The following is a 27,919-nucleotide window of genomic DNA, read 5'->3' as shown; positions in this document are numbered from 1 at the left end:
TAAAATAATTGTTGAGATAACTTTTCTCATTTTTTTTTGGATGGAATTCAAATCATTTCATAAATGATCTAATTATTTTTAGTGATTAAAATTATTGTTATATAAAATTTTTAAATTATTATCGAACACAATAATTTAATTATAATAAAAAAATCATCTTGAATTTTAAAACGATATTATTTTATACCAAACATCACTAAGTCATTGACGGGAATTAATATGTTGGCCTAAATGTGTTAAAGCCAAGTGGTGACAGACTATGATAGATATTCAAAAAAAATATTTGTGACAAACATAACATTAGCATTTTTTCTCAAGGAAGTCAATCAATTGAAAATTTGATTAAATATGACGGAGGTTTCAATTTTGAATCTTGTAAAATAAATAATAAGCTGAGTCTTCATGAATTAAAAAAATGTCAAGTAATTTATGACTCGGTGAAATATCTTCAAATATATAAAATTCTATTATAAAATGGCAAAGAAAATGGAAATGATGGTGTAATTATTACCAAAAAAAAAAAAAGTAAAAAAATGGTATATGTTGCTCTAACCTAAGGTGATAATGGAACTAAGTTACTTCTCTATAATCAGCCTAGCATGGGAATTCAACCATACAATTTATTCACCATCCGTTAAGACAATGATATAACAAAAAATTCTCAATCTTAAAATAGATGAAAGAATTGTAAATCACATGACTAATTTGAGTTTTAAATTTTTTAGATATAATATTTTAAAAATAATTATACGAACGAATTGAAGTAAATTATAAATTATCGATTTTGTTTATTTAATTCAAACGCCTGCAAGCCTAAAATTTTCGGACATCTTTTAATCTAATTTATAGATGTAGCATAGTATTACATGTGCTAAATTTTTTTTGGTTTTGTGTGAAAATAAAATATTTGAAAAATTAAAAATTAGGAAAAAAGAGTCAACTTAGGAATATACAGATAAAATTAATTGAATCAGATATGGTAGCATAAAAAGTTAGATACGATTTGAAATAAAACATTTACTGCTCTCTCTAGGCTCTATAAGTATTGCCTAATAAAACCCATTCCTGTACAATCAAAATCTCCCTAACAACAGTGCCAAAAAGGCAAAGCAATACCATAGCCGTTATAATAATAATGGAAGGAACTACTTGGGGCAAGCAGCTGGTTATCTGTATCTTCTTGTTCATGGCATCTGGTTGGTTTCTGTCCCCTCCCCTGATCTTCTCTTTTTCTTTTACATCTTTTGGTTTTTTTAATCTTCTATCACCATTTTTAGTAAGATTGTTTGTTTGTTTGTTTGTTTGTTTGACAGGATCGCCATTGTTGAGGTTGCCCGAAGCTGAAGCAAGAGGACCCTTTTGCTGTCCGCGTATGATAGACTGCAATTCAGTATGTCAAGGGTTTCCTAGCCGCTGCGTTGATTGCATGTGCATTTGCGACGGAGCTGATCATACTCAAACCTCGCCGTTGCCAATGGCTTCTTCGGAATTAATAGATTGACAATATATATGGGAAGAAATCAAGGGCGTTACTAGGAAAGGAATGGTCTTTTTACTGTTAGAATGCTGTAGCACTTTCTATTGTGGAATTAGATTTCTCCATATCTTGGAATTTGATAGAGTGAATAAATAAAATGGCACTTTTATTTTGCTTTGGTTTGCTTTATTGTTTTCACAAAAGTTACTTTTTCCTTTAAAGCCAAACTAAGAAAAAGAGAAAAAAAAAAATGAACCAGCCTGATCTACAAGAACTAAAGTTGATTTATTGCAGGTTTTGAAATCTTTAAATCTCCAATTCAGTTTTATATATATATATATAAAATACCGCAAGTTAAAGATAAAAAAAATTATAAGTATTAAAATATAAATCTTAAATTTATCAAATATTACTATTTAAAAGTGATTACATTAATTAACTAGATTAAGTCTTGAGATCTTGAATTCAAATCTTTTATATATGAATTTCATCAAATTATATATTGTCTTCTTAATTTATATAATTATAATTGAAATTGTTTGATTATAAGTGCAATTTTTACGAGACAAAAGAATGGAAAGACATTATGATTTCGTCCAACAAAAATTGTTGGTATCTTTGTAATTAGTCCACTACTTCCCAAATTTCCACTGCAAAGTTGAATTTTCTTCCTTTCACTCTGATTCCCAACCAAAGATCCGTCCATTGTTCCATCCCTAAGCCAGTCCAATAATATAAAATAGTATGAATATATCTTTTCACGTAATCTCACTCTTTACTTTTCTCCTCTGAATGACCATAATCGTAGGCTCCACAGCTTCTCTTATGTCCTTTGCTTTTTTTTTTCCCTTCCTTATCCACTTTCCTTTTCAATCCACTCTCTCTATACCTACCTTTTGTTTTCAATCAATCCTTACTCACCAATTCTTTTAACAAGAATTCTCGACAAAAAAAAATTCATGGTGGGAACATTTTTTCCCCTAGTCTTACCTTAGTTAAGGTTTGGTTGAGTCGTTAAGAAACCCATGGATGTCTGCAGACCCAAAGGGCAAAAAGATTTCAAATCCAAAACTTAATTAATTCATGCAACCATTTATAGAAATAACATATAATAAATTTCAATTTCAATCTGTTCCTACATATATTCTCATTCCATGAATTCATTTATACTAAAAAAATTTAGATCTTTTACTATCTTTTGTTATAGATGAAATTTTTCATTTTTCATTTTTCTTCTTCAAGTTATTATTTTGGTTTCAATTTGGTACTAGTCACTGAGTTTATCTATTAAATATGTCATGCATAAATTGCTTAATAGATCAACTTAGCCATTTAATCCGTCTTCAAGAGAATACACTTTAATGGATAGAACCACGATAATTATAAAAAACCAAAGAAAAAAATCGTTACAGCAACCGCACATGCTGATAATAGATGGGGAAATGGGTATGTTGGGAGGCTTATTACCTCAATTAGTTCCCTTTTTCTAGAATGGATCTCTTAATTGTTGGGGGTTATCCGAAGCCAAGCCCAATAAAACTTACAAGTAAACCGGATATAAAGATGACTAAAGTTGCTATTTCCATTATTATATAATTTCAAGATTCACAATGAATCTATGATAAGATGGTTTATTCACAACGGAATGATATTCAAAGTCAACAGATCTCACTAAAAACAGAACAAGATTTATAGCTACATAAACCATTGAGGGTAGTTCTAGATCTGGTGCAAGACGATGGCAGTAGCCAATTGCAGTTTTATACTTTTATTACATAGCTAATGGCCAATTTCCTTGCACAATGACAGTGACCAAAGCTTGAACAAACTTGAAAACTTATTCATCCAACTTAACATGAATTTTATTGGTTTTCATCACGTTCAGAAAAGTATGCATTTTTGTCAAGGGCTCCAAATATATGACGCATTTTTATTGGAACTGAGCATTTTTTAGACGGGTCAAAAATTGTCTCACTAACCTGATGATGGAGAGAGGGTTCTCCAAATGGACTGCATGCCCGCAGTTGGGAACCACAACCATCTCATGGAGCTTGCTTACTGGATCATCTCTGTCGATACTACCATGACCAATTTTGTGCCACATCTTTTGAGCCACCTTTTTGAATTTCTCATCTTTCTCTCCAACAATAAGCATAAGAGGTCTTTTGCAATGCTTCAAGTCTTCCCATAATGACCTATAATTAATTTTAAAAAATGTTAAAAGACATGCATTTATAAGTACTTTCAATTCAGAAACATTATGTTCTCATATGATATAAAAAAAATCAAAATGCAGTAAGGTTGTTGATGTATATACAAGGAGCACTCTTTGCACCAAACCTCCTTGGCTTGGTGAATAAAGCGTTGGTTCAGTGTCTCCTCATGGCGTATTTAAATGAATGGGGTTAGGCTTCATTTACAGCAACATGGAACTAGACAAGGTGTGTGCTAAGAAGAAAAGTGAAGGGATGAGGAAGCTGAAGACTAAACTTAATCTCATAGTTTGATAGTGTCATATGCGGTAGACTTTTTCATATTTAGGGTAATGCATCCAATGTTAACAATTACATAAGCTGTTTCACAAGTAATCATTAACTAACCAATCATGAAAATATTTTCAGGGAAAGAGAGCATGAGAATAATATTTCAAGATGCTATGCAATTGGATACAAGTTCAGTGACTAGAGAACTAATTCGCTTTAATGTTGTCTAGCTTGCAGCCAAAACATTGTTCCGAATATAATCATTGTTTCCTTCAAGATTGATTGTCTATGCCAGACTCAAAAGTCATACATGACTCTTACATTCTTTTTATCGTGCTGCTTTGCTTTGGAACCTTCATAAAAGCTTTCACTTTCACAAATAAAACCTGGACTATTAACAAACTTAAACTATATAAGGATATTTACAAAAAATAAATAAATAAAAGAGCTTACGGCTGTCTTCCAGTGCTTAAATCAGACAAAACTCTCGCAAGACCCCGCACGTCATCGTGCAGTGACCGTCTAGCAACAGTTTGGTTAAAATAGGGATGGCTTCTCAAGCTGTTCAATGAAATCAGTCTAGAGGTGAACCAAAGTACAAGCAAAGCACTTTTTAATGTAACTTAGGCTAGCATAAAAGCTCAAAGTGCTAAAACAAAAAGACAAGAAAGCACCTCATCCACAAGCCTCCTGAATACCAGGTGTTTAAGAAGAGCTCTAAACCATGTGTAACAAGAGAGCGAGCTCTAGAATCATCTTTAGCCCTACGAATTTTTCTTGCAACTGTATCTTCTAATCCAGGATTTCCAGATAATATAACTGCCCCTTCAATCTAAACAGTTATGCTTATTAGCAATGCAAATATTATATTTTACTTCAAAGACAACCAATACCTGATACCTCAAACTCCATGAATGTACCTTATCACTGAACATAAGTGCCATGTACAATGCAATCCTTGCTCCCATAGAATATCCAACAAGAGTAACTTTACCCGGAGTGATGTGTTCAATTAATTTAGACAGCAAATCTGCAACTATCTCAATTGACAATGTTGGTGGCTGTGCATCTTTGTCATCACCATGATTCTTTATCTTTGTTACCCCATGGCCAGGCAAGTCGACTGAAATGCATCTTGCCGATCCTGAGATGGCATGCATGATAGGAACCCACTCCTCATTAGTTCCAAGAAAACCATGAAGAAATACAATCAAACTACCCTGCATCAGTAAAGTTATGGAATGGTTAACATTCGATAGGGGAGCACAAAATATAAGTGCAGCATCACTCAAAACAAGCAATAGCTATGGCATGTCTCAAGCTTTCTTTTGCAGGTAAAACCAAGTGCACAGACAATTGCTACAGCATGTCTCAAGTTTCCTTTCACAAGTAAAACCCAAGTGCATGGGCATCTTCCAACCACAGTTCCCTACCAACAGAAATGCAGTCAAGCACACAAATATATGCAATAAAGTTTCACAAGCATTAATATCTTAAGATAAACATAATAATGGTAAAGAGATGAACCAATGAAATTTCACAATTGCCCCCTCGTTGTGGATAAGATACTATTCAATGATAGTTTCTTTCCAATATGCAAAAGGGAAAAAAGGAAAGAGGTAATAAATGTCATCAAGTTTCATACCTCAATTCTTTGACCAATCTCTAGTACATTGATGGAAAAGGACAAATCATTTGAATCCAGAGTCAACTGGTATCTTAGGACCTCTTCACCAGTAAACATTCTATGAATAACATTGTGGTTCATTTGAAATTTGTGCAGGAGATGGGTAGCACCAGCAACAGATGCTTCTATAAAGCCAGTAAATGAATTACAACCAATGCCAAGCACATCAGTTGTTACATCTTCTTCAAGCCAGCGATATGTCCCAAGACCATGAGCTACAGAAGGAGCTAGTTTATTATTCATCAATTTGCATGTGTCAGCATTCTGCATCTCCAGATAACAGGAAAACTGAATATATGTGGACAAAGCTAGGCTGCTTTCAAATGCAGCACTAACTATGGCCATCTTTCCCTGTCTCTGTGCCCATCGTGCAATCATTGCAGCCTTTTCAAATCCACCAATTACGGTTGGTTTAATGACCTGAAAGGACGAATAAAACCAATGAAGATCAGGATTATAGCAAAAAGTCACTTTGAGGTAAAAGAATTTCATAATAATGTTTATGTGGGAAAACACTTATTTACAACTGGTTGTAATCTTGTAATCTGTATATTTATATTTGTATCTCTAGAATTAAATATTTGTATCCCTAAAATTAGGATAGACAATCTCTCAATTATAAGATTAGTTTTTTAGGAAGATTTAGTTTCCTAATTTAACCCCTAGTTAGTTGTATATAAAAATAAGATTCTTGTACAATTCTCAATGAGCAATTTTCAATATACATTCAGTTTCCACACTGATTTATTTCTTAGTTTTTCCACATGGTATCAGAGCTTTAGGCTCTTCTTGGGAAGCAAAATTTTCAGTCTTCATTGCTAACTTCTATTTTAGGCCTTCATTGCCAAATCCTGTTTAGGCCTTCATTGCCGAACCCTTTCAAAGAAAGATATCACTACCACCCAATTTGAGGAAATGTCAACTGAGAAAATCACTGGAGTACTACAGATGTCTCAGAAACAAGGAGAGTTCGACAGGGAAGAGATTGAAAAACTGAAAAACTTATTGAAAATTCTTGAAAAGCCTACTGTGGTATGTTCTTTGGGTAAGGTTTCTAGTTCAGGTAAAGCTTCTGGTTCTCATGGATTAAATGTCTTGGCTAAGCCTATTACGAGTTCTTGGGTCATTGACTCAGGACCACAGACCGTATGACACATTCATCACAAAAGTTTAGTACATATAACCTGTGTCCTAGTAATAAGAAAATTGTTGTTGCAGATGGTTCACTTACTACAGTGGCAGGATTAGGAGATGTTCAAGTTAATCCCTCGTTTGTTCTCAAAAATGTTTTTCATGTTCTTGGATTGTCTACTAATCTGATATCTATACAAAAACTTACCAGAGATATGAATTGCAAAGTAACTTTTTATCCCTCTTATTGTGAATTTCGAGACCAGAGTTCGAGGAAGATGATTGGACTTGCTAAGGAGAAGGATGGACTATACTATCTTGAGACATCAAATAACACAAGTAATATCAAGAATAGTTTACCTTTGTCATTTCTTTCTGAAAAATCTTCTAATAAAGACAAAATCTGGCTTTATCATTTTCGTCTTGGACATCCTTCTTTTGGAACTTTGAGAAACATGTTTCCCTCTTTGTTCAAAGGATTAAATGTTGAAGATTTTCATTGTGATATTTGCAAACTTGCAAAGCATAGACGTGTGTCTTTTCCAATCAGTAACAAAAGAAGTTCTACTCTCTTTTACTTGATTCATAGTGACATTTGGGGTCCCTCTACAATTCCTAATATTTCTGGTGTGAGACGATTTGTTTCATTCATAGATGATTGTACCAAGGTCTCTTGGGTTTTTTTACTTAAATCCAAATCAGATTGTGAATAGTGTGTTTTTAAGCTTCCAAAACATGATCCAAAATCAATTTGGAGTGAGAATCAAGAGATTTAGGTTTGACAATGCAAGAGACTACTTCAACCAGAGTCTATCCCCCTATTTCCAAAAAGAGAGAATTATCTATGAGTCATCTTGTGTTAATACTCTACAACAGAATGGAGTGGCAGAGAGGAAAAATAGCAATTTACTAGCCACAACCCGAGCCTTTCTTTTTCAAGCAAATGTACCTAAATCTTACTGGGGGGAAGCTGTTCTCACTGCCACACATTATAAATAGGTTACCTTCAAGAGTTTTGGGATTTAAAACTCCTATGGAACTACTCTCACAATTTTATCCCAACCTCAATACCACAAACAATCTCACACCTAGGATATTTGGTTGTACATCATTTGTTCATGTTCACAGTCATAACAGGAGAAAATTGGATCCAAGAGCGATTAAGTGCATTTTTACGGGGTATTCTTCAACTCAAAAAGGATATAAGTGCTATCATCCTCCTACCAAAAAATTCTGTGTCTGCAAATGTCACTTTTGAAGAAAATAAACCATTTTTTACTCAACCTTATCTTCAGGGGGAGACTTCATTCATGGAAGATAAGGATAAAGACTTCTTTTTGCTTGATTTGCCCCCTTCTTCAACATTTACACTTATTAATTCTTCTGAGTCGAAACCTGTTTCTACTGAGCCCAAGTCAAACACTGAATTTGAGTCTGAACCCATTCCAAATACGGAAGATGTGACAAAGGAAAATATTGTTCTTGATTCTATGAAGGAATTACAGGTGCACTCAAGAAGGAAAGTTCCAGATCCTAAACCAGTGCCAGTCCAAGAACCTGATCCTAACTCTGGAAATGAGGTAACTATAGTTTTTGACTCTTTCTCAAAATGAGCATGAATCTCCTAAAACTATAACTAGTGATTATGATCTGCCTATTGCCATTAGGAAAGGAACCAGAGAATGTACCAAGCATCCATTATACCCAATCTCTAATTTTGTGTCATTTGAAAATTTCTCACCATCCCACAAAAATTTTCTTGTGAGCCTAAACACTATTTCTGTTCCAACTACATTATCCAAGGCATTATCCAGTGAAAAATGAAGGCAAGCCATGAAAATAGAAATGGAGGCCTTAGAGAAAAATCAGACATGGGAACTGGTAGAGTTGCCTAAAGGAAAAAATCCAGTGGGGTATAAATGGGATTTCACAGTAAAATACAAGGCAGATGGTACTGCTGAAAGGTATAAAGCCAGGTTAGTGGCTAAGGGCTACACTCAAACCTATGGAGTGAATTACCAGGAAACCTTTGCTCCAGTTGCCAAGATGAATACAGTTAGAATTTTATCATTGGCTGCAAATTACAATTGGCAGCTTCAACAATTTGATGTAGAGAATGCTTTTCTACATGGTGATTTGGAAGAAGAAATATATATGAAGGTTCCACCGGGATTTGGAGGTCATCTAGAAGCAAACAAAGTATGCACGCTGAAAAAAGCTTTATATGGCCTTAAACAGTCTCCTAGAGCTTGGTTCGGGAGATTTGCCAAAGTGATGCTAGCAATGGGATATAAACAGAGTCAAGGAGATCACACATTGTTTATCAAACACTGATTCAGGGAGAGTCACAGTTCTATTAGTGTATGTTGATGATATAATTGTAATTGGAGATGATGGAAAAGAGAGAGAATCTCTAAAACAGTGTTTGGCTAGAGAATTTGAGATAAAAGAGCTAGGGAGATTGAAATACTTCCTAGGAATTGAAGTAGCTCACTCACGGCATGGTATTTTCATCTCACAACAGAAATATGTGATGGATCTTCTGAAGGAAACTGGGAAGCTTGCATGTAAACCTGCAAATACCCCTATAAATCCTAATCATAAAATTGGAGAAGCTAATGAAGATGCTGCTGTAAATAGAGAGATGTACCAAAGATTAGTTGGAAGACTCATTTATCTCTCACATACTAGACCTGATATAGCATATGCTGTGAGTGTGGTAAGTCAATTTATGCATAGTCCTAAAGAAGTGCACCTACAGGTTGTCTACCATATATTGCACTATTTAAAGGCCAATCCTGGGAGAGGAATCTTATTCAAAAGAAATTCGGGGTTAATTCTAGAAGCATATACAGATGCTGATTATGCAGGTTCAGTAACTGATAGAAAATCCACCTCAGGCTACTGCACTTTCTTAGGTGGTAATCTTGTGACTTGGAGGAGTAAAAAATAGAATGTAGTGGCAAGATCAAGTGCTGAAGCAGAGTTCAGAGCAATGGCTCAAGGAATTTGTGAACTACTATGGTTAAAGATTATCCTAGAAGACTTGAAGATCAAGTGGGATAGACCAATGAGACTCTACTGTGATAACAAGTATGCAATAAGCATTGCACACAATCCTGTGCAACATGACAGAACAAAACACATTGAAGTAGACCGGCATTTCATAAAAGAGAAACTAGACAGTGGGTTGATTTGTACACCTTATGTATCAACCAAGGGTCAACTTGCAGATGTGTTGACTAAAGGTCTCAGCAGTGCAACATTTCAAGAAATTATTTCCAAGCTGGGAATGGAAAACACCTATTCACCAGCTTGAGGGGAAGTGTGGGAAAACACTTATTTACAACTGGTTGTAATCTTGTAATCTGTATATTTATATTTGTATCTCTAGAATTAAGTATTTGTATCCCTAAAATTAGGATAGACAATCCCTCAATTATAGGATTAGTTTTTTAGGAAGATTTAGTTTCCTAGTTTAACCCCTAGTTAGTTGTATATAAACCTAAGATTCTTGTATAATTCTCAATGAGCAGTTTTCAATATACATTCAGTTTCCACACTGATTTATTTCTTAGTTTTTCCACAGTTTACTTCTAGATAAAAGTCACTTTGATGCTCTAAAAGATGCGACAAGGAAGAGTAGTTTCCTATTATCAAAGAAATGGCATGCTAACTCCCATTTGTAAGTTATGCTGCTCTCTTATCAGAAGCATGCTGCTCTTGATAATGATGATAGCAATTATGATTTATGATGATTGCAACAATAAGAATGATGGATACTTAACAGAAATAATGCTCCTGTAATGTTGGAAACCAGTATTACAGATGTTGGCTTTCAACTTCTCATGGATTAACTTAATTACTGATCATTGCAGTAGCTATATCAACAACCATGGAGGGGACAAATGCACTTTCTAGCCTGCGCTCTAGCATATTTCCCGATACAAAAAACTTGTAAGGAAAATGCTTATCTTAATGATTCTAACCATGTGATTGCATAATTCTAGCTCAACATTCTTACAATTTGGATGGGCAAATTTAAGCATAAAGGTTGAGGTTTAGAAAGAGAGTGCTTCAACTTAATAAGAAACACATATCTAATTAACAGTGCCTCACCACCACATGATGTCACCAAGAATAAATGAGTAAATGATGCATGCCCTGTTGATTTAATAAGCTCTAATTTAATGTCACTCACCAAAGCAACTATTCTGGGGTGACTATACTTGACAAGCATATTCAGAGGATTTTCTGGGCAATTATCAATAGTTTCATCCAATGCCACAGGTAAGCCGCTTTCTTCACAGTACCTTATAATATCATCCTCATCTTGAACAGGCTCCTGAAATATATGAATGTTAAAGTCACACAACTGAAATACCAAAATTGTTACCCAAATCAGTAATAAACTTGTGACCAATGAGGGAGTAAAGCAGTCATGTTTACTAATTTTCTAAAAATTGTACCTCAATATATTGCAGGTCACAATCCTTCACCAAGAAGCCAAATTGAATAGCTTGCTCATACGTCCAGTTACGATTGGCATCCACACGAAGTTCAATACAGCAACCAACCTTCTTTCTTACTTCCTGTATAACAGCAGCATCTTCGACAGGATCTGCCCTACGTGCAACCTATTGTAGAAGAATAATCAATGAACCAAATTCAGTTTAAAAATACACAGGACCTCAATAAAATTAACTAATCATATGCTTCAGAAGGCTTGGAAAAAAATGGCAAGTGTTTTTGAGAAAAGACAGAAAAAGAAACCAGTTAACATAAGTCAATTGCAATACCAATAGCACAATCACTTAGGTTTAACTCACCTTTATCTTAATTGCAGTAAATCCTTCTTCCACAAGACCAACAGCAATACAAGCAACCGCTTCTGGGGTTCCACTACTATCAATAAGAGCACATATCCGAATGCTTGACAATCTTTCAGATTTTTCTTTTTCTCTTTCCCTATGAGGATGAAGTATGTTCAATAAACTTGAACCTTGGCTTACTGCTATAGCATTGAGGATTGCCATCTCCAAACCACATCTAACACTTGGAAAGAGTGAACATGCCTGCATAACAATAATTAAAGAAGCCAAGCACTGAAGATCAGGACCCATTAAAAAAAAAATCTCAAAAAGATATGCACTTAGCAGCGACCATTCTTCTAATTTTTTGTTTTCCAGCATTTTTCCTTTTTGACATTCTGTTTACTAGATACACATGTTTTATTAACAGAAAGAAGATACATCTGCCTACCGGAATTCCTAAATTTTGCCATATCCAAAAAGAAAATGAACTCTTGAGCATTGGCAGAAAATAATTAAGTGTAGCTCCTTTCATCACATGAAAAAGAAAACGTAGTTGCTCTTCTACATCCAGCAGGTTCTCATGGCAAATTTCAAGAGGCGCAACCTGTTTAAAGCAGAGTAAGGCAAAAATAAATAGGACTGACTGGTAGCTAACATAATAACAAGGGTTACAGAAGATTATAAGGAAACTAACTAATCAAGATAGAATAATTATTTCAAGAAAAGGAAAAAAAAACAGTGATAATAACATACAAACTTATAAACAAACAAATAATGCATTTAACAGAAACTAACCTCTCCATACCCGATATGTCCATCTTCAAGAGTCAAAGACAAAATAAAACCTTCTCTATAAAATCTAGTGCAGCCATGATCAAACATACTTGATGTAGGTGGAGCACAAAGTGAAATTCTGTAACCACACAAATTTGAAAGACATATACTAAATAATCCCCGATAAGAAAGTTTCAAATCTATTCTTCTTACAAAAGCATTACCTATAGAGCGAATAACTCATTGAATGGACTTTGCAATGAAAGCACCCTTGTGACGTGGATTCTGGAACAGAAAGTTTTGAAACGATACCCAAAGCATGATCTGCTGCTTGGCAAGCAAATTTTCTTAAATAACTGATCAAGAGAGAGATATATCAGCAGATTATCCAGGCATTGACCTATTAACTAAGGAATCATAATTACTCAAGAATCTTTAGAACCTAGCTACCTGTGGAAAGTGGCATTAGCATCAATAGAGCTCTCAACTTCAATGACATAATCTGTCTCTCCTTGCTGAGATAAGAGTAAAGCATCATGTAGTTCCATTTTCGTTTTTACTTCCAAATGCTTCACGCTGTGTATTTAGCAACAATTGAGAGGTCACCAACATAAGACCTTAATGAGAAGGCACATGTAGATTGCAATTTAAGCATGATTATTTAATCCTCATTATATACAAAGACACACAATAAGTGAATAGGTATGATGTACTGTCTTACAAAACACAATTCCAGAAAGACCTGGATCACTCAGATTTCTTAAAAATGATGTCAAAGCTTTTTTCTTGATAAATTAGAATAAGACAACCTGAACAAAGTTAGTGATGTACATTTTTTCACCATTAAGCTCTATTAAGGAATATATCTTCAACTGAATACATTATAATCAGGCTCTTTCTTGCAGCTTCAGTTCATACCCCTCATTTGACCTTGTCATAGCATGATTAAACTCATCCATATTTCCTACTTTCAGCTTGGCCAAATCAGCAGCATGGATCAATTTTCCATATTTCTTATGACCAAAAAAGCTTTTAAAATGACTCCTATTGTCCCCATCATAAGCCTACCTTCATCTTCCTTAACTCAAATTTCATTATTACTCTAGTATGCTAGTACAAAATGGTCCAGAAAGAAGAAATATAATTCATGTTTGGTGCTATCAGCTTGTTCACCTTCAGAAGTCTTCCCCACCCCCCACCCCCTCAACCTGCCATTTAGAAGTTTGGCTGATCAAATTTCAGTTCTCAGAATTTGATTTGAGGAAAGGGCTTTCCAACTTACTCCTCAAAATCTCAGCATACAACATGGATTTAGACTTCTAATAACAAGAAATATTTTCAAATTTACGGCAGCTTTTAATTGTATTGAAGACAAAAAGAAAAGGAAATATATAGTTGCATAAGAACTGCAAAAGATTTTTAACCTAAAATGTAAATAAGCTGAAATATCATTGCCTTCACAAATTGTTTAAACACATAATTAAGAAATCTCGGTGGAACCTAAGTTATGATGTAATTGGCATTTCAAATTGTAGAAATATAATTCTCCTACATTAGTGCAGATCTGATTCTCCTGCATTGGTGTAGCCTGATTTCCTAATTTATTTTGGGAATATTTCTCATTTACTCTTCTGATTTAGTCAACTATTCTGATTGTCAAGTTTTTACATATTTGTTTTTATTTTAGAATAGAATAATTCTCCTTCCTTATCTTTTTTTTGTTTTCTGTTTCATGTAAGTTGTTTCCAAATAAAGAACTTCACTATTCCTATTTATTTAGATGCACACCTTTATTGTAGATTGAATAAGAAGAAATAAGGACAATTGTCTTTTAAGTTTCCTACATGGTATCAGAGCAACTCAACCTAAACCATTACACTATAGCCACACGAGTTTCCGTTATGGCTAGCAGGAGTGAGACTCTTCTTTTGCAGAGGCATGGCATAAGGAAAGTCGCATAGAGATGATACTCCAACAAACCCTTCAAAACAAGTCTGCAACCTTTGAAACTAGTTTACTAGCACAAAAGGTAATTTCCTAAACGACTTAAGCGTTCAATGGGAAAATACACAATCTTGGATTGTTGATTCAGGAGCATCAGATCACATGACTAGAGATGGATCCTTATTCAACACATATAGACCTTGCTATGATAGTTCTGCTGCAAAAATTACTAATGGCTTTCTCTCAAAGGTGGCAGGAACAAGTTCTATTGTAGTTTCGAAATACATAACACTCAACTCTATCCTTCGTGTCCTTAATTTAAGCTATAACCTACTTTCTATCAGTAAGCTTATGAATGACAGATGTTGTGTTACTAAATTTTTTCCCAACTTGTGTGAATTTCAAGAATTGGGCTCAGGGAGGATTATTGACAGTGCTAGAATGTGTGCAGGGCTCTACCTTCTTCAAGATGATGCACTTGAGAGACCACAAAACTCTTGTACAGCCTTAGCCTCTAGTACTAGTAAAGATGACCTTATGATGTTATGGAATTATAGATTAGGACATCCAAATATTTCATACCTAAAAAGGCTATTTCCCTTATTATTCAATTACATCTCTAAAGATTTTCAATGTAAAACTTGTTAACTTTCCAAGCAAACTCGAAATACCTACCCTAGCCTTTCCTATAAATCATCCCAGCCTTTCTCAATGATTCACAGTGACATTTGGGGACCGTCAAGAGTTAACAATATCATAGGTTCTAAGTGGTTTGTTACATTCATCAATGATCATACTCGACTCACTTAGGTATTCCTTTTGAAAGAAAAATCCAAGGCTAGCCAATCTTTCAAAACTTCAATAGCATGGTACAAACCCAATTCCAAGCCAAAATCCAAGTCCTAAAAACTGACAATGGAAGGGAATACTTCAACTCTATTCTCGGCCCTTACCTGACCAAGCATGACATTATCCATCAAAGCTCTTGCATCGACACTCCACAGCAAAATGGGGTTGCCGAACGCAAAAACAAACATTTGATAGAAGTGACCAGATCCCTCTTGTTGACTTCCAATATGCCTAAATATTTTTTAGAAGCTATCCTCATTGTAACTTATTTGATTAACCGAATGCCTTCTCGAGTTCTTGACTTTAAAACACCTTATCAAACTCTCCTTGCTTCCTACCCACAAACTCGGTTGATCTTTACCATTCCCATCACTCTTTAGTTGCATTGCCTTTGTTCATATTAGCCAACAAAACCATAGCAAGCTTGATCCCAAAGCCTTAAAATGCATCTTCCTCAATTATTCCCCAAACCAAAAAGGCTATAGGTGTTAGTCACCCATCACAAAAAAATTCTATAGTTCTATGGATGTCACCTTCTTTGAGAATCTTCCATACCATAACAAGAATGATATTCAGGGAGAGAATACTACTTAGGAATATCAATTCTTAGCTATTGATTTGCCAATTTCCCAACCAACCCCTTCAAAACCAAATTCCTTACCAGATTCCCGACCAACCCCTTCAAAACTAGATTCTCAACCTACCTAACCTATCAGCCATGCAGATTCCGAAACCCAACCTATTTAGACAACTCTTGACTCTTCAAACCCTAAGGTTATGCAAGAAGTGGACAATTGTACATAGCCCAACACTAAAAATCAACCTGATCCATGTCTCCAAAAACCTAAAACTAACACAGGCAATGTCCCAATTGAATCTGAACCTGAAACTTGTGAGCCAACTATTGACCTTGACATTCCTATTGCATTAAGAGATTGTGTGAAATCAAGCACCTAGTACCTTAGCTGCGAGTACATCTCATATGACAAGTTAAATCCAAACTTTCAAGCCTTTACTACTAACCTTGACAATATACAAATTCCAAAAAATATTTAGGAAGCCCTCAATGAACCAGATTGGAAGATAGCAGTTCTTGAAAAAATCAAGCCACTAGAGAAAAAGGAGACATGGGATATTTCAGATTTGCCCAAATGAAAAAACACGGTTGGATGTAAGTGGATCTTCACAATAAAGCACAATGTAGATGAAAGTATAAACAGGTTCAAAGCTAAACTTGTTGCACAGGGGTTCACTCAATCCGATGGATAGACTATGAGGAGACATTTGCTTTGGTAGCCAAACTCAATTCAATTAGAGTTCTATTGTCACTAGCAACCAACTTGGATTGGCCTCTCCGCCAACTTGATAACAAGAATGCATTCTTAAATGGTGACTTGGAGGAGGATGTCTACATGAAAATTCCCCCTAGCTTTGAAAGGCAAGATAGCATGGGCAAAGCGTGCAAACTTAAAAAATCTTTATATGAACTTAAACAATATCCTCGAGCTTGGTTTGAATGGTTGACAAAGGCAATGAACAGCTATAGATTCCTTCAATGTCAATCTAACCATACTATGTTTGTTAAGTTCACTAATAATGGAAAAACAATTATTCTTATTGTTTATGGATGATATCATAATCACTGGAGATCATAAGGAAGGAATAGATGATTTGAAGAAACTCCTTGCAAAGGAGTTTGAAAGAAAGGACTTGGGGTTCCTTAAATATTTCCTTGGGATGGAAGTGGCTCGATCTAAGAATGGAATATCAGTGTCTCAATGTAAATATGTACTTGATCTAGTCAAATAAACCGGCATGATTGGATGCAAACCTGCTGATACACCGGTGGACTCAAATGATAAAATTGGAAGGGAAAATGGAAGCTTTCTCACAAACAAAGGGCGATACCAAAGACTAGTGGGGAAGCTTATTTACCTCTCCCACGACCTGATATCAGGTTTGCAGTAGAAATGGTAAGTAGATACATGAATAATTAAATCAAGGAGCATCTCAAAGCTGTTCATCGCATCCTATAGTACCTAAAAAAGAGTCCTGGTGAAGGCCTATATTTTAAGAAGTCAAGGGACATGGTAGTTGAGGTGTACACAGATGCTGACAGGGCTTGATCAGTAAAAGATAGAAGGTCCATTAATGGATATTGCACTTATGTTGAGGGCAATTCGGTCACTTGGAGAAGTATAAAAGCAAGTTGTTGTAGCTAGAAGCAATACTGAGGCTGAGTTTAGAGCAATGTCCCATTGTATTTGTGAAGAATTTGGCTGATGAGGTTACTTGGAGAATTAAAAGTTCAGACTGTGACATCTATGACACTGTTTTGTGACAATAAAACTACTGTAAGTATTGCCAAAAATCCTGTTTATCATGATAGGACCAAGCACATAGAGCTGGACCGACATTTCATAAAGGAAAAGATAGAAAATGAGTCGGTCAAACTAGCCTATATCCCGACAAGTTCATAAATTGCAGATATTCTGACTAAAGCTCTTCCTATAAGCATTTTTGTCGGATTGAAATCCAGGCTGAATATGATTAATATTCATAAACCAGCTTGAGATGGAGTAGTAATCTGATTCTCCTACATTAGTGCAGATCTGATTCTCCTACATTAGTGCAAATCTGATTCTCCTACATTAGTGCAGCTTATTTTGGAAATATTTCTCATTTACTCTTCTGATTTAGTCAACCATTCCAATTATCAAATTTTTACATATTTGTTTCTATTTTAGAATAGAATAATTCTCCTTCCTCTTATTATTTTTTGTTTTTTGTTTCATGTAAGTTGTTTCCAAATAAGGAACTTTTGTATTCCTATTTATTTAGAGATACTCCTTCATTGTAGATTGAATAAGAAGAAATAAGGACAATTGTCCTTTAAGTTTCCTACACAAATCATGACTTTGAGACAACCTCAATACATTCCAACTTATAAGTGCATTCTCTGCTTTTAAGTAAAAAAAGTTACATGAAAATTTGGATTTTTTGAAATTACCAGACACAGTCTTCATTTTATATCATATATTCAAACATATGTTGAAACTATTATATAAACCATATGTAACTCAAAACAAAAAAAATGGGGTCAAAACCATCCAATCCATGCATGATGATCATGTGATCATCATGAGAACTATTTCAAACCAACAAAAAGTTGTAGGATTTACCCATGTGCCTCACACAGTTTGTGGACTGAAATGTTATGGGAAGTGTAGAAATACTGATTCAACACTCTTGGTTCAGTTTTATCTGCAACCGGGAGGAGGCTGAATATTGCGCCACCACGATTATTTATCACAAGTATCGTCATTGGTTTCCGCAACATCCTTTAAACAAATAAATTGAATGTAAAAAATTTTTCCATGGTCCACATTCCACCATGAAATAGATAAGAATAAATCATTATAAGGTAAATCAGAATTGTTAAACAACTGTTTAGAGAACGGAAACCATCAAATTTTCTCTAAGGCACTGATTACATGCGTGTCACCTGTAGACACAAACATTGTTAAAGTAATGAGATTATAACAGTAAACTAACAAGTCTAAGTTCTGATGGCATCATCTAAAGGCAGTTCTAGCATGTCATGTCTAATTCATGTGTGTTCTTGAATTGCAACACAAAGTTCACTTTTACCCATTATTATTTTGAGTTTTCAGATGCTTTAGATTTTAGAATTCCTTTTTCTTTTCTTCTGGTCCCTTCTCTTGTGTACTTCCTGTTTACCAGCACTGGAACTCCTCTCGTTTTAGATTTTTTTTTTAGAGATTATTGCTTAAAACAGGGAGGACAAAGAATCTTACCTTTGTTTCAGAATTGCCAATCCATTTGTATCATGAAGGAAAGAAATATCTCCAACCACACATAGCACCTAAACATATATTTTTATAAATATACTTAAAATGGAAAACTAAAATGGAATATTGAAACAAGAGAAACTGAAAACATAATATAATGCATATAAATATTTATTTCATGAAAGGAATTTACGGTTGATCTCATTTTTCAGAAACTAGATAGGTAACAAAAAATTGCTACCAATTTTTATATATAGACAAGAGCCATATACCCAAATTCCAGATTAAGCCTTAAAGAATGCTGAAGATGCTAATTAGAACTTGTAAATTGGACTACCCTACTAGGTAGCCCAAGGTACATGTTGATCAAAAGAAGGAAAAGAAGATCAGCTTAATTTCAATAGCTAAATTTCCATATAGAAGGGGTAAGTGTAAGAAGCTCAATATACACTGTCATGTCAGTCTTGTCCAACAAATAGACAACTAGAACATAGATTAGTTTATGTTAGTCAATGCTCAGTTGAATTTCTCCCCCTTTTTTGAAATATATTTCAAATCATTAATCTAGCTAAAATTTTGTGGGATTGAGTAACTCGATTCATATTAGGTATAATTTTCACTAGAATTTGAAAAGTAACAGACCAGATAGAGATGTAGGCAAACTTAAATGAATAAAAAACAATGGGCATTCCAACTAGAGAAGAGTGCAAAGCCTCCATGCACAAACAAGTAACTAATCACATATGTCTTCTCCCAATGGGATTCTTTTGGAAACCAGAATTGATGCAACGAAATAGCACAAGGATTTAACAAACAACTCCGATAGACATTATAAAATAGTAAAAAATTGTTCATCGGCTATTCTGGATTAGGTTTCTGATAAATCACAAAGCATTACATCACAACAGATCTGAAGAGAATTTTATTATTTAAAGGAAGAAGAAAAGAAACAAAAACTTATCAACAATTTCCCTAGTTTCATGAAATTAGCTTCATTAATTATGGGCAAAAGAAAAAGAAAGCTAAAAGTGGTCACTTAGAAGTTCAAAGATTTTACCAAGTTTGCTACCTTTAGGAAAGATATCATTCTTGCATTCCATGTACAACAAAAACAGGAAAAGAGGAAGAAGGAATAGTCCCCTAAATCAATGAATACGACCAAAAGTAACATGCATAATTGCTTCAAAAATGCCAAAAGGATTAAATTGATTACATACTCGCTTATTGCATCCTACAGCAAAACCAATAGCTGTGCTGAGCAAACCGTCAATTCCACTAGCACCCCTATTTCCAGCAACTGATATCCACTTACATGGTAATTCTGTCTTCAACACCATATCTGCAACACCGCGATTTTCACTTGTCCAATTATATCCATACATATCTGCATCACGTATTACCATGCTGTTCCCTATAAAAAGAGCAGACTCAGCTGAAAGTGCCTTTGAAATTACATGTGCTATATAAGGTTCTGACAAACGGTGTTCAGCACAAACTTGAAATGATATCTCCTGTCCAACCTACAATAGACGGGAAGAGAACTTCAGAGGTACACAAAAGGAGGAACACGAGAACAATAGACAAAATTATGACCAATTTACATAGAAAATAATTATCAGTCATTATAAAGAAAATTTATATCTCATTATACACTCTCATTTATTCCACTATTAGATGCAAATCATATTTACTAAACTCTCTGCATCATCTACTACAAAGGGAAAACACAATAAATGCAAAATCACGAGATGCCGTATAGGTACTGTCGAATTTCCCCTATAGACCATCAAGCTAAAGCCTAGAATCAAGATGAAAATCAGTCTAAATGCCCTGAATACAGAACAGCATAAAAAATTATCAACAAGTAGCCATGATACAAAAACATGGTATTCAAGGACTATTCTAGCTACATTTTATGAATTCATTTAGTCCTGAATTGTTGCCACTGCCAGCTAGACCAACCAAAGACAAGGTGCAACCATATTTAACCTACTGCGCCATATCTCCTAGTGACTGAAAAGAAAACATAAAACTCAAGAAAGCAGAGACTATGGATGAAGCAATAAAATAATCAGCACAAAGCTAAATGAAACATGGAGAGAATCACAGCTTTAGATAAAAACCATCATATTCAATGCTTTAAGATCACCACGCCATTTGCTGCTTCTATGTGGAAATTGGGCTTTCAGTAAAATATTAGCAAATTCAATGGCAGAGCTTTGGATTCTATGCGTTACAAAATGTGAAGGATCATGACGGCATGGGTGATTGTCAACCAAGATATATGCGCATGGGAAACATTTCTCAAGCATCTGAGAGATACGCTTGCTTGTTATCCGACTACCAATCTGTTTATAATTAAGAATCAGAAGAAATCAATAAGAAGAAAGCAATATGATTATGAATGACTTGGTATCAATGATGAAATACCCACTTAGATATAAGATAGCAAAATTTATTTCATGAACTGTTATCAACAGTAAACAAAAACATTTTGGGGAAAAACAATAATAGGGTAGTAAACCCTGTGAAAGAGGAAAGAAGTGAAGCCACACCTGAACAATCACATCAAACTGAACCAAATCCCTAACTGAATCTGAGAGCAATGCATGGTCAAGATAGTCAATGAAAAAGATATTCTCTTCAACTTCAGGAAAGGAAGACAAGAGCTTTCTAAACCTTACGCCGGACAATATGTCCGACACAACAGGCCATTGAAGGTTTTTTGCCAAGAGAAGAACTGCCCATATCTCATCCTCTGTAGAGATGGAACCAAGGAGTAGCAGCCCTTTGTCAACCCTTTGAATTTTTTCTAGAACCTCTGCCATTAGGCCATGAGTACCATTATTATATAAATAAGAATGTTGCACTTGAATATACTTGGTAAATGGTTCAGCATTAGACAGCCAAGTATCTAGTCCTTCCAAACAGCTTGATTTCCAATTTTTTGGACTATCATCTAATGGCTCCCTAAATGGACAGTTAATATGAACAGGACCAATTGGTGAAGACATTGCCCGGTGAACAGCAGAGTCAAGTGTGGTAAGCACCGTCCGTGCAGGGATTTGATCAGTGGGGGGAGGAAGACTGAAGAAGAACCTTACAAAAGAACCAAAATGATTAACCTAGCATACAAATTAAGAGAAAGATGTTATTCACAAATAAGCAAATGGATATATATATATATATATTCAGATTTTAAGAGTATAATCAGTTGCCATACAAGCAAATACAAAATAAATTCCAATAAATATGAAAATGGATGTATAGGTATAAATGTAGGATATAAGAGAAATAACAGTTGTGATACAAGAAAAATACAAAATAAATTTTAAAATAGATTATTTCAATTTTCTTTTTACCTGATTGATTGATTGGTTTGCTCCACAATCCAGAAGCTCTGGAGGACGATCTGCTGAGAGTACCAGAAGTGGTACAAAGTCCTGACTGGCTTCGACAACCTATATATTATCAATAATTAAAACACATTAATTAGGTGAAATGCAATATAAAGATAAGTATGCCAAATATTTGGATAAAGTGGATAAAATTAGAGAATGAGATAAACAATCACAAAAAATTAACATGGAACTAATTCAAGTAAGTAAATGAGAAGGACAGAGAGCGCAAATTAAAGATTTTTCACTTCCATAATTATGATTATGCAGAATACATTGTAAGAAGATAAGTAGTGAAAGCCCTATAGGCAAATTGATTAAAGAAAAAAATGGAAAATTATTGACCATATGATGTTCCTTGACTGGCAATAAATAAGATTTGAATTTTTCATAGATGTCCATTGAAACTCACAGCTGGAAGAAGGTTTGAAACTGCAGTGCCTGAAGTAGTTATGATGGCTGCCGCTTTCTGAGATCCTCTTGCATACCCGACAGCATGAAATGCTAGTGATCTCTCATCAAAGCATGAAATACAGGTTACTAATGGATGACGAGAAGCAGCAAGAGCAAGAGGGGATGACCTGGATCCTGGAGCTATACAAAAATACTGCAATGAAGAATTATCAGGCAAATGCGGCTGAGTAAAGACATATCAGACAATGGGTTATAAGCCTTACTGTCAAACCAAGGCGAGAGCACTCTTCAATTATAATTGATGCCCAAACAACATTGATATTTGCATGATCTTGAATGCAATAGGTCATTTCACTGACACAATCCAACTGACAATCCAAAAGAGAGATATAACATCAAAAACCATCATCCAGTTTGTTTATTGCAACATTTTATAAAGGTCATAAAACCAGCATCATTTGCTGCATGGACGTGGAAAAAAGGCATATGAAGGTTATTATCTTTGATACATGGTAAAATTAATGGTAAAATTAAAGATGATAACTTTATTTAGTTTGACTAATCCTAAAAAATTAGGCCTTCAAGTTCTTTTCTATGTATCTTCATAACTACAAATTTCATGCATCTCAATTTTTTCTTCCTGCTTCTTTGGATAAACAAAAATTTACTTATTGAAGAAAATAATAATTGGTAATGTTTTCCATCGTATATACGTAGCATACAACACCAGCAAGAAGAGCAATCAATTCTTTACTTAAATGAAGCAATTCAAAACCTTGCAGTTATATTTAACGAAACATTTTTTATATAACAAAGCGTTTGTGCAAAAAACCAATTGAAACTGCCACAAATTGCCGTTCCTTCTTCTAACACTTAGTCTTAAAATACTAGAACAAAGTTTTTTATTTCAAATTTCAATTATTTACACATGCTGCCCAAACAAAATATTTAAAAGCATGCTTTCCAAAGTAACCAGCACAAAGCATCATACCATGTTGCAGGCAACACCAACAGTTGGCGAAAACTTGCAACAGAACTGCCTGAAAGAAGATGCCCCTTTCTGCAAGGAAATATTATTACATTAAGACCATTCAAATAACAATTCAGTTTAACTATGGACAATAAACAATAGTTGGACTTTAAATTGTAGCTTATAAAATTACTAAAAATAAAACCACACTTAAAGCAAATTGGAATACAAAAAATTAAGCACGAATAATTACCAGGAAGAAGGAGATACCAGTTCCATGGGATAAGTTCCAAAATCCCTTCCGCTCAATGAGATAGCATTCATATATACCTATTAAAACATTCTGATCAATAATAACACCTAAAAATAACATTGACATAACTCTCAATTTTGGTCTTTCCTAGAAACAAACTGAAAATTGCATACAAAGAATTTTGTTTGAAGACATAAATCACAATCATTTGTTTTTAGTCTTCAACATGAAGAGCAGAAAAGTGGGTAAGAATAAAGACGAAACAATTACAATATACCAAAAAAGGTTATACACAGCATCTTGGACCACTTCAAGAAAAACAGAAAGAGGCTGACAACAGATCAAAACAGAAAATAACTATGCTGAGAGCAGAAAATTCTAGTTAAATCAACAATAAAGCATCTAATTTCTCAACTCAAATGTTTGGAGCATGGACTTAACACTTACACATAAATCTTCAAAATATTGAGAGCTTACAGATTACCATATGAAAGTCTAATTTGCTAGAACCAAAATTGGTCAGCATCCTCAAAGAAGCAAAGATCAAAAGTTCAGGCAGCAGAAAATAAAAAGTCACTGAATCCAAACAAGAATCTGCAAACAATACATAACTTGGGAAAGAAGGGAAGAGAAAGCAGAGTGCAGAATGCAGAATGCATACCATTTGCACGGTTTTATCCTCAACCATATTAAGTTTTCTAATGGCAGCTCTTATGCCTTCAGAGTGGCATCTCTCTGTAGCGGGCCAAAAATGAGAACTTGCCTGAACAAATTCAACAAAAATACAGAAGCTTCAAAAAAAAGAACTGAGAGTGAAAAACATAACCACTTCTGCCAAAATATCCAACCAGACGTAGAAAAACTAAATCATTGTTTCAACAACTACATTTACAACTTTAAAATCAAGAAAATATGTTTTACATGAAAAACCAAATGCCCACACATGTCAACGGAGCTTCTGTTTTAGCTTAAAATTTGATATTTTATTCATTTAGCCAAATTTTACAATGCAGAATAGAGTGAAAGACAATTATATACACTAAATAAATCTAATTAATTCTAAAATACTAAGAATAAGGTTTTATAATTTCCTAGCAAAAAATACTAAAATATTTCATGTAACAGAAAGTATGTGGGACATCATACAAGTGCCATAATATAAAATTTAAGGGTCAACATAGAAGTTTAGGCATCTTGGTTTAATTAGTCCTTTGAACTTGGTATCAAAATATTATAACAACTGGAATTCAGAAATCATCTTCCTAACATAATTTACAAGATTATATGAACCAAAAGTAAGACTCCACATGATAAGGGATGGGAACATATGAGCACCTGGTAAAGGGCTGATTCATAAGAATGAATGGCCTGCTCAAATGTACACAAGCAAGAATCACTCCATGCCAATGTGGCTGCTAAAATAGAGATATCATCATGCTCATCTAACTCAATCTGATGAAACAATGCAAAACCATAAATATATGCAGCGCTTTCAGCAGGAGATTAAAAGTAATCACATAATATTCAAACTTAAATTATTAACTAGGTAAAAAAATAAAAAAAAGGTATGAACTGCATAAAAGAAGTGCAAAATGCAAAGAAGCTTACCAGAGGAATGAAAAAGTAAAAAGAACCAGCCATGTGCTTAACAGAAGACAATTCCGTGTTGAAATTAATATCCACAAAACCATAAGTTGACATAAGGATTGAATCATTTGAGAGACATCTGCAGACAAACTATAGTATATTTTTTAGCTATGGGAACAAGTAAATATTAACAGTCCTTCCACTAATCAAAAAACGGGTGCCTTCCCAAAGAAATATTTAATAAAAATACATAATTGGGAAAAAAAAAAAAACTACACGTCTAGATTTAATTATTGGAAAACCATAATTCAAGAACATTGAACTTCAAGGTTCAATTTTCTCTGTTCAGTGTTCATACTCCAGGGAGGTCCTTCAGTAGTTGTACTGTGTGAGTTGGTACAATCAAGTTGCATTCACACCAAACATGCAGTTTAGGGTAGAACCAAACACAAATTTTTCCAGGTCAAACAGGAAAGAGACACTAACTTCATAGAGGAGTCAATAATATCCAAACTTTCACCTGTACATAACTATCCCACCAATGTAGAAATTACACTAAAATCTCAACTTAATGTTATTACTGTAGTACACAAATTAAGTTGTTTCTTAAAAAAGCTACAGTTGCACCCAAAAAAAAAAAAAAAAGCTACGGTTGTACCAGAAAACAAATAAGAACAGCTATGATGCTCAAGTAATCATTAAAAAATGCATACAGGGCCACAATATGCTCAAATACGGCTAGAACAGAGTAAGTGAAGAACTGTTGAACCAAAAATTTTAAAGTTCGGTCACCATATGCCACGACAGATGTAAATCAAAGTTGTTTACAGTTGTAAAGCTCATGAACCAATGGAAAGAATAAACATTTAACAAAAAGTCAGTAGATTAAAGCATGATCATTTTCTGGCTACTTCCATCACACACCACTTCTCCTTTTATCAATTTTTCAGCATAAATCAAATGTATGAATATAATGTTCTTGTGTTCTATCTTTGTCAAAAACAATAAGCTAAAACTAGGCGCAATACAAATCACTACAAAACTAGCACATGATGAAGGGCACACTGAAAGAATCATTTGATAGACATGGATATCAAGAATATTAACTCAAACATTTTATGACAGCATGTTTACTGCCCAAAGAACTTTAAGAAAGAAAAAAAAGAAAAAGAAAAAGAAGAAACACAAGTCAAAAAAAGAATAACCTTAACCTTTTGATGGAACCGAGCTCTCCTGGGACACAAGAAGAGTTTGTAAAGGAAACAGCAGCTCCAATTCCAAAAACTCCACGAGCTGTGTTCAGGTATAATGATTTACATGTGGGACTATTCATCTCCTTAGAAAGAAAAAACAAAGGAAAAACACCAGAAGACTCTGGTTGAGAGCAAAACCAATTTAACGCTTTTGCACTGGGGGGCACAGCAACCTGCAAATACAACAGTTATATTGCATTGATTCTAACAAATTAATCAAAAAAATAACAATCTATTCGTCAAAATATAGTTTCTTCTTATCCTGACTAATAAACCACATCAATTATGTATGTATTGATTCACATACCTATATATTCATATCACACAAATTTGCACACCATAACCATATCTAGAAGATATGGCATAAAAGGAGCTTCTTTTCTCATTGGAAATCGTCTTGAGATGCAAATTGACTTTAAAAAATGGAGCTTTAAATGAACAGAATCCCATTGTAATTATGTAACAACCACGAATTTGAAAATTTCTACTACAACAATAACCATAATACCCCTAAATTCATAATCCGGAAAACAGCAATTATGTCCATACATTCCTATACCCTCGATGTAAGTAAAATTCTTGTGTGTGAGCTATACCTGAAATCTCAAAACCCCAGAAGAAGAACAAGGAGGATTAAGCTTCAACTCCTCCACCACCTCTTTAATACCCTGGAGACCATGCTCAAGTGTCAAAGCTGGAGGCAAAGTGCGTGTAATGCAGGTCTCCATCATCAAATCACCATCTTCCAATTCATTAGCATCCATTACAGGAACATCAAACCTCACCCCATTGACCATCTAATCAAATCCCAACAACAGGAAACGATCACAACCCAGTTACAAACAAACTATAAGTTAAAATAATATAAAATTAATAACAAAGGAAACACCTTGAGATTGCAGGAAAGGAAGTCTTTTTTTCTGAAAAGTGGAAGTCTTGGAAATTGGGTTTCTTTTTTGGCGTGAAAAACATGGTTTTTAAGATGGGATTTTGGTTTTAATACCAGAAATGGTATAGAAAGGTTGTCTCTTAGTAATAACATTAGAGATTTTTTGAGTTTGTATTTGAAGCCT

The 27,919-nt window shown here is 34.4% G+C and overlaps 1 protein-coding gene and 1 long non-coding RNA gene across 13 annotated transcripts; one reads left to right on the top strand and one right to left on the bottom strand.

The window, feature by feature from the left end:
* Positions 1-968: 968 nt before the first annotated feature.
* Positions 969-1,770, top strand: LOC149520199 (uncharacterized). The gene is made up of 2 exons (XR_016327367.1): positions 969-1,196; positions 1,314-1,770. It is a non-coding gene; the product is annotated as an uncharacterized LOC149520199 (long non-coding RNA).
* A 1,265-nt stretch (positions 1,771-3,035) lies between these two features.
* PHYLLO (2-oxoglutarate decarboxylase/hydro-lyase/magnesium ion-binding protein) lies at positions 3,036-27,919 on the bottom strand. 12 transcript variants are annotated; one of them, XM_022920930.2, is made up of 29 exons: positions 27,736-27,919; positions 27,443-27,643; positions 26,799-27,019; positions 25,615-25,732; positions 25,342-25,458; positions 24,668-24,769; positions 24,024-24,083; positions 23,775-23,843; positions 23,047-23,151; positions 22,782-22,976; positions 22,334-22,432; positions 21,527-22,096; positions 21,121-21,319; positions 20,468-20,491; positions 20,189-20,382; positions 18,978-19,045; positions 18,342-18,500; positions 12,817-12,942; positions 12,591-12,722; positions 12,388-12,505; positions 12,041-12,196; positions 11,608-11,853; positions 11,248-11,415; positions 10,980-11,123; positions 5,606-6,067; positions 4,881-5,180; positions 4,635-4,792; positions 4,414-4,521; positions 3,036-3,672 (listed from the first exon to the last, which is right to left on the bottom strand). In XM_022920930.2, the coding sequence occupies exons 1-29, from the start codon at positions 27,886-27,888 to the stop codon at positions 3,408-3,410; spliced, it is 5,037 nt and encodes a 1,678-aa protein (XP_022776665.2). In that variant the 5' UTR covers positions 27,889-27,919; the 3' UTR covers positions 3,036-3,407. The 12 variants fall into 12 exon arrangements, with proteins under 12 accessions (XP_022776665.2, XP_022776661.2, XP_022776663.2 ...); XM_022920926.2 differs by having other exon boundaries at positions 20,189-20,491; positions 21,095-21,319; positions 25,615-25,743; positions 26,799-26,886; positions 26,985-27,019; XM_022920928.2 differs by having other exon boundaries at positions 20,189-20,491; positions 21,095-21,319; positions 25,615-25,743; positions 26,805-26,886; positions 26,985-27,019.

Source organism: Durio zibethinus, chromosome 2, assembly GCF_047325235.1.
Source record: "Durio zibethinus cultivar Kanyao isolate XHJ-2024 chromosome 2, ASM4732523v1, whole genome shotgun sequence".
NCBI lineage: Eukaryota > Viridiplantae > Streptophyta > Magnoliopsida > Malvales > Malvaceae > Durio > Durio zibethinus.
The sequence above is the reverse complement of the archived record's forward strand: the minus strand, read 5'-3'. Positions and strand labels throughout refer to the sequence as shown.

Bases quoted from the DNA above. Each gene is read 5' to 3' on its own strand.
- PHYLLO (XM_022920924.2), bottom strand. From the start codon at position 27,888: ATGTTATTACTAAGAGACAACCTTTCTATACCATTTCTGGTATTAAAA. The intron at 24,084-24,667 runs GTATGCATTCTG...ATGTTTTAATAG, and splicing joins AGGATAAAACCGTGCAAATG to GTATATATGAATGCTATCTC. The intron at 4,793-4,880 runs GTACATTCATGG...ATAACTGTTTAG, and splicing joins CACTTATGTTCAGTGATAAG to ATTGAAGGGGCAGTTATATT.